Raw genomic sequence first — 6,787 nt, 5'->3', positions numbered from 1 at the left:
GGAAGGGAGGCGTCGGCGCCGCGGGGGGTCCACGGCGAGCCCCCGGCCCGGCCGCAGCTTCGGCTCAGCTCGGCGCTGCCCGGTCATTGTTGGCCGGGACGGAGGGAGCGGGAGCCGGGGGAGGAGCTGGGGAGGCGGCGGCGGCGGGAGCCAGAGGGGGAGCCAGAGAGCGCGCGAGCGAGGGAGGGAGGAGGTAGGGAGACAGGGAGGGTGGGAGGGAGGAGGAAAAATAAAGAGGAGAGAGCGGAGCAGGGCTGAACAATAGAGACGGGCGGACGGGCGAGGAGGAGAGCCAGCTGCCGCTGCTGGGGGACAGCGGGCGCCCAGGCAGCCCGGACCCTGGCCCCGGGCCCCGGGCCCGGCCAGACAGCAGGCGGCCAGCGCCCTGAGGAAGGGGTACCATGGGGGAGCCGGCGGCAGGCGCCCCCATCCCGCCGCACGTCTCCGCCTGAGGGAGGCTTGGCGTCCTCTGCCCCAGCCCCGCCGCCCCAGCGCCCGCCCTCGAAGCCCCGCGGCCGGCGGCTCCGCGGCTGCGGCCGCTGCGCCCCGCGCCCTCGCCCATCGGGTGCCGAGCAGCCCTCGGCCCCTGGCTTCGCCGGCCCCCGGCTGCCCGCGGACGCCCTCCCCCAGTCATGAACCCCCCGGAGGGAGCAGCGGAGGAAGGAGGAGCAGCCGACTCGGACGTGGACGCCTTTTTCCGGACAGGTAAGCTGGGCAGGGCGCGGGGCCCGGGGACGAAGGCTACTGCCTTGGACGCGGCGTCTCGGACAAGTTTGGGGAAGGAGGGCTGTTGCCCGGGCGTGCGTGTTGGGGGGCCGTCCCCCCTCGTCGTCGGGGCTGGAGTTGCCGAGATTCTTGTTGATATGGCAGTGGTGGTTGCGGGTTGGGGAGGGCGTGGGGGCTGGGAGCTCGGCGCCCCTCGGCATTCACCCCAGTTGCGGAGTCTGTGTTGGGGAGGCGGGAGGCGGTCCCCTCGGGCCGCCTTCTCCCGGAGCGCGGCGATGGGGCGACGTTGGATCACTTTGCAGCGCACCGCTCCGGCTACCGGCGTCCCCGGCCCCTCCCTCGGCGCCCCCTCCCCCCGTGCCTGTCAGCTGGGCTCCCGGCCGCCGTGGGCCGGCACGCCTCCTCCCGGCCAGGAGCCCGGGGCCCTGGCGTGCGGAGAGGGACGGGGGACCCGGAGACGCGCAGGCTGCGGTCTGACAGGAGCGGGGCAGACGAGAACGATCATGCCTAGTGCGCGCAGGGAGCGGGCGCCTCAGACTTGGGAGGCAGACCCGGCTCGGAGGGCGGTGGGTGCTTCGGTCCTCCTCGTTGTCCTCGTCTCCTCCAGTTCTGGGAACCATGAGCTTTTCATAAGAATCACTCATTCCTGGAAGTGTGAGTTAGCGTCCCTCTCACACACACCCACTAAATCTGTGCCTGCCTGTGATGTGTGGAGCCCTGCGATGTCTTTCTAGCTCTTTGCGCCCCGGCGGTCTCAGGTGCCCTAGGTCTATAGCTCCTCCCGTTCCCGGGCTACATAGTCCCTTCCCCAGAACAGGCGCTGACCACCCTCATCTTCCACCACCTGTGGCCCTGTTTCTCTGATGGCGGAGGATTCCCCATCTCCTCTGTACCTGTGGCTTCCACCAGCTTCTTATGTGTAGCTCCCCATCTTCCCGCATGTCTGGAACCATTTTGTATGGAATCTTTGTCCCAAGGAGTCTAACAAGTTGTGAGGGCCCCATGCATCTGCTCTGACTTTCAGAAATTTAGATGAGAGGACATGAACTGGTGGGGTCAGGGGTCAGGTTAGCTCTGGAAAGTGTCTGCACATTCATCTGTTTTCTAACCCCATTGCCTTGCCCTGGAGGTCATCTCTAGGGAAGGGGGTGGGGTGCTTTGTTGGGGAGACTTGTGGCTTTGGAAGTCAAGACTTAATTGGCCCATATGTTCATTCTCTAGTTGATGTCGAGAGGAAAAAGCTGGAGGACAGGAGCTGATGCCAGGGCCTAGGGAAATCAGAGGGAGCCCCTGCCATCCTATCCTGCTTCCCAGAGCTCAGCCACCTTCCCTCCTTCCCTCCCTCCCTCCTCTCCCCCAGAATCGGATTCTGTATACACAGTCTCTCTCTCTCTCTCTCTCTCTCTCTCTCTCTCTCTCTCTCTCTCTCTCACACACACACACACACACACACACACACACACACACACACAGACACTGCCCAGCTCCCTAAGCGTAGGTTCTAAAGAGATGCCTGACCTGAGTTTATAATCTGGAATCTAGGGAAGAAGTTCTAGGGGCTAAGTGATATCTAGAAATGCCAGGAGGGTCCAGCTGAGCCCCCTGCCTTCCAGCTGGAGCAAAAGTCTGCATTTTCTTATCTCTGGGTGGTGGTGGGAATCTTGAAGTGTGAGCCTTCCCATTTTCCCTTTCTGGACCCTGGTTTCATCTTTTGGTACTTGTTTCTCCTTCCCCTTTCCTACCATCTGAACACAAGATCCTGTTCATTTTCTGTCCTAGGCCCCTGAGCAGAGCGCAGTTTCTGCAGGCTTACTTACTTCTGACAATGAATTCATACAGTGTTAATGGTGTTAATGGCCTATAATGGTCCAATGTGTTACTTTTCCCAGGACCTTTCAAAACACAACGTGTAGCTTACATTGTCTACCCCTGGCTCAAATCACAGAGTAAATAGCAGACTGGGGTCAGTCTTCTGTGGGACTCCTATGTTTGGATATTCTTCCTTCTTGGGCAGCCTGGTTGAGGAGGGGCTAAGTGTGATATGCACTTAGAATCAGAGAAAGGCTAAGTCCTCAATACATAAGGCTGGAAATGACTGAAGACCTGTAATGAGTTGCAAGAAGGAGTAAGGCTAGGTCTACCACCCACTCTGCATGGCCCTATAGGCTCTGCTCCCTGATTCTCACCTCACTTCTGGTCTCTAGCCTAGGCTCTTGCTGGAGATTCTTAAGTCTGGAAAAGCCGTGTTTCTGAACCTTCTCCCTTCTGATTCCCCATCTTTATGAAACATAGCATTATACTTGGTAGGCTAGATAGATTATAAATTTATTCAACTGAACAATTGAGAAACCTTCAAACAAATGTTCAAAGTCCCTAGCACCAGGGTTACTTACCCACTTTTTTCTGATGAGAAATTTTGCATGCACAAAAACCAGACTGGCAGTTGCTTTGTCAAAACCCTGGCATACTGTACCTCTAATTAGACATGTTTCGAATAATTCTGTCATTTTGGCTCCTTACTTGTCCTCTTCTGATTATATTGGTATTTCAGTTCTCTTGACCAACTGATTAAGCTAGATTCTTATAGATTCCCTAAGTCGTATTTCCCTGCATGCACATGGACACAGATCCCCGCCCCCCACCCCCAGTATACTATTCTTATAGATTGGTAGATTCCAGATTGTCTTCCTGGGAATTCTGTGTCCAAAGCCTGAGAAAGTGTGTTACAATAATTTTATTGATCATGTTTATGAGGCAGAGGAGAGGAGACATGGAAACTTATAACTGGAACTAGAAACCAATCGACCAGTCAATCAACAAGAACTTTTCAACTCCTACTGGGAGCCTTCTGCTGTCCAGGGTGCTATGTAACACAAAAGAAACATTCAAAGTAGTCTCTGTTCTCAAAGAATTTTTAGAATAAGATTGACAATTACTGTTCAATTAGATATTAGTTAGTTGTTAAGTGAGGTCCTTGAAGGGTGAGTAGAGAGGGGGCAAGGGCACATGGGGGTGGGAGGCCTAGGTGAGGCCTTGAGGAGTCTAGGTTGCCAGAAGGGAAGGTGTATGTTAGTGAGGAATGGGGAACAGGATTGGATAAGTAGGGTGGGGCCAATAGGAAATGTCTTGAAAGCCCATGAGAGGTGTTTGGATTTGATTCTGGCTGGTAGGGAGTCACTATGGATTCTTGAGCAAGGGTACATGATGAAGAAAGTGGTGTTTGGAAAGGTTAATCTGGGGGTAATATGACTGATGAGGTGGAGAAGAGAAAAGAAAGATGGAATGCAGGGAGATGCAAAGGTGATCCAGAGTTGATGGGGAGGGGCCTGGTCTGGGTTTGTGACAGAAAGGATGGGGAGTCAGAGATGACTCTGAGACAGTTTTAGAGGTATAAATATGGGCATTTGTTGACAAACCAGTGATAGGGAGAGAGGAAAATGAAGCTCATGAGGAAACTGAAGAAGCTGAAGGAGACTGGAGGACTGACAACGTCCCACTCACTGATGTGGGCTGGTTGAAGACAGGAGCTGGTTTTGCAGTGCAGATAATGGTGTTTGCTTTGGACATGAAGAATTGGGGGCAACTGAGGGACATCCAGATGGAGTTATTTTGTCAGGAGTTGGAAATGTGGGACTCAAGACAGGAGCATAGGCAGGAGTTTAGGGCTGGCAATGCTGATTTGGAAGGCTGAATGCAGCTGAAGCTTTGTGAAGGCACCAGCTCTCTGAGGGAGGGAGTGGAGGAAGAAGAGGAAGGGCTAAAGTTAGATTTGGGGGTAGAAATCCTTATTGCAGAAATGGCAGCAAAGGAGACTTGATCTTGGAGACCCCAGCGAGTCAGCGTGGGCTCTGATGTGATGACAGGCTGCAGATGGGTTGAGCTGGAAGGGTTCTGGGACATGATAAAAGAAGGCCCCTGTGTGCTCTGGGAGCACAGGATAGAAGAGGCATTCAGAGGAGGGATTTGGGGTGGTGAGTGGGAACCAGCTACTTGCAGAGTTTATCAAGGAAAGGAGAAAAAGGTGTGTACTTAGCAAGAAGGGAAGTTAGTATCAAAAAAAAGGAATTTTTGTTTTTTATCAGAGTCACACAGGTTTGGATGTGGCAAGGAGAGAGCTTGTGGAGAGGAAGAACTGAAGAGGCTAGAAAGATTATTGAGTTAGATACCTGAAGAGGTAAGATAAGAGTAGGTGTCCTAATAAAAGGAAGAGCTTAGCTTTGGTGAGCAGAGGAGAAACCTCTTTCTTTAAGATTCAAAGGAAAAAATTAAGCAGATAGATGAAAAGAGTTTGATGTGGGGACATCTTCTACCTTTGTCTTTCTGTTGAGCTTTGGTTCTGTGAATCCAGACATTTTCAACTGAAGTGTTTGCTGTTACTTGGGATTCGGCCAATCTCAGCCTCAACTCTGTATGTCTTTCCAACTCCCCAAACTCGCTCCTTCCCTTGACTTCCTTAATTCTGTAAGTGGCATCTTCACACTCCCCATCATGACATTTAAAACCTTGGTATTGTCTGTGAGGAATCTCTCTCCTCTAACCAACTCTGTTGGACTATCTTTCATAACTAGCCCTTGCTGTCCATCCTCAGGGCCCTGTTGTGCCTCTCATGAACTCCTTTCTTAGCCCTCTTTTGCATCCTTTGGAATCTACTCTCTTATCCCCACTCCAAATTGCACCTGCAGGCATATTACACTTCCTAAAGCGCTACTTTCATCACATCACTATCTGGTGTTTGAAGGAACACTGACTCCCTATTGCCCTCAGGGTCAAGCCCATACTCCATAGCTCAGCTCCAGCCAGGCTGCTCTCCTCACTGTCCAGAGGCACCTCCGCTCATGTTGTCCTTGAATCATCTGCCCTCCACCACCGCTTTCCAAATCCAACTCATTCTTTAGGACTTGAGCCCCACCTTCTTCTGGAAGCCTTCACAGCTCATAATGACCAACTCTTTCTTTTTCTTTTTCTTTTTTTGTTATCTCAGCATATTATGGGGGTACAAAAGTTTAGGTTATGTATATTGCCCTTGCCTGCCCCCGAGTCAGAGCTTCAAGTGTGTTCATTCCCCAGACAGTGCGCATCGCACTCATTATGTATGTATACACCCATCCCTTCCCCCACCCACATCTGCCCGACACCCAATTAATGTTACTCCCAAATGTGCTCTTAGGTGATGATCAATGAAACCAATTTGATGGTGAGTACATGTGGTGCTTATTTTTCCATTCTTGGGATACTTCACTTAATAGAATGGGTTCCAACTCTATCCAGAAGAACATAAGAGATTCTATATCCCCATTATTACTTGTAGCTGAGTAATACTCCATCACTCACTGTCCACTCACTCATTTTCTCACTTCTTAAGTGGTATTGTATTGTTATTTTGCTCTTTCATATGTGTAGGGCTTGTCTCCCCCACTGAAATTATTTGTTCTTTGGAGGTAAGGAAAAAGACCTTTTAAAAGCTTGTGATTCATCAAAAAACACCTTCCTACAATACAGATAAAGCAAACATGACAAAAAGTAAGCAGTTGTTTAATTTAGGTGATGATATTCACTGTATGATTCCTTACATTTTCTTTCAGATAATAACACCATTCTATGCAGACAGGCGAACTGAATGAAACTATCGTCATGTCTAGATCATAGAGAAGGGAGATTTTTAAATAAGCTATGTTTGTGTGTAATTCTTTGAGTAATTATCACCACCTGCTCTGTGTATTGCCAGGAACCTAAAATGGAAGTGGTCTCTTACTTTCTGAACTTTCTTTTGCAGCAAAGGAAAAACATCTCTCTCTTTTTTTTATTTTTTTGAGACAGAGTCTCACTCTGTTGCCTGGATTAGAGTGTCATGGCATCAGCCTAGCTCACAGCAACCTCAGACTCCTGGGCTCAAGCAATCCTCCTGCCTCAGCCTCCCAAGTAGCTGGGATTACAGGCACGTGCCACCATGCCTGGCTAATTTTTTTCTATATATTTTTAGTTGTCCAGCTAATTGCTTTCTATTTTTTTTAGTAGAGATGAGGTCTTGCTCTTGCTCAGGCTGATCTTGAACTCCTGAGCT

At 51.0% G+C, this 6,787-nt stretch overlaps 1 protein-coding gene across 1 annotated transcript in view; it reads left to right on the top strand.

Moving 5' to 3' along the window:
* Positions 1 to 482: 482 nt before the first annotated feature.
* The window catches only part of LOC123630466 (kalirin), a 457,953-nt gene continuing 451,648 nt past the window's right edge, over positions 483 to 6,787 (top strand). Inside the window, exon 1 of the mRNA XM_045540114.1 lies at positions 483 to 705. Within this exon, the coding sequence (XP_045396070.1) occupies positions 633 to 705 (73 nt within the window). The 5' untranslated portion in view covers positions 483 to 632. The remainder of the gene's footprint in view (positions 706 to 6,787) is intronic.

This window comes from Lemur catta, chromosome 1 (genome assembly GCF_020740605.2).
Source record: "Lemur catta isolate mLemCat1 chromosome 1, mLemCat1.pri, whole genome shotgun sequence".
NCBI lineage: Eukaryota > Metazoa > Chordata > Mammalia > Primates > Lemuridae > Lemur > Lemur catta.
This window is presented reverse-complemented; position numbering and strand designations above follow the sequence as displayed.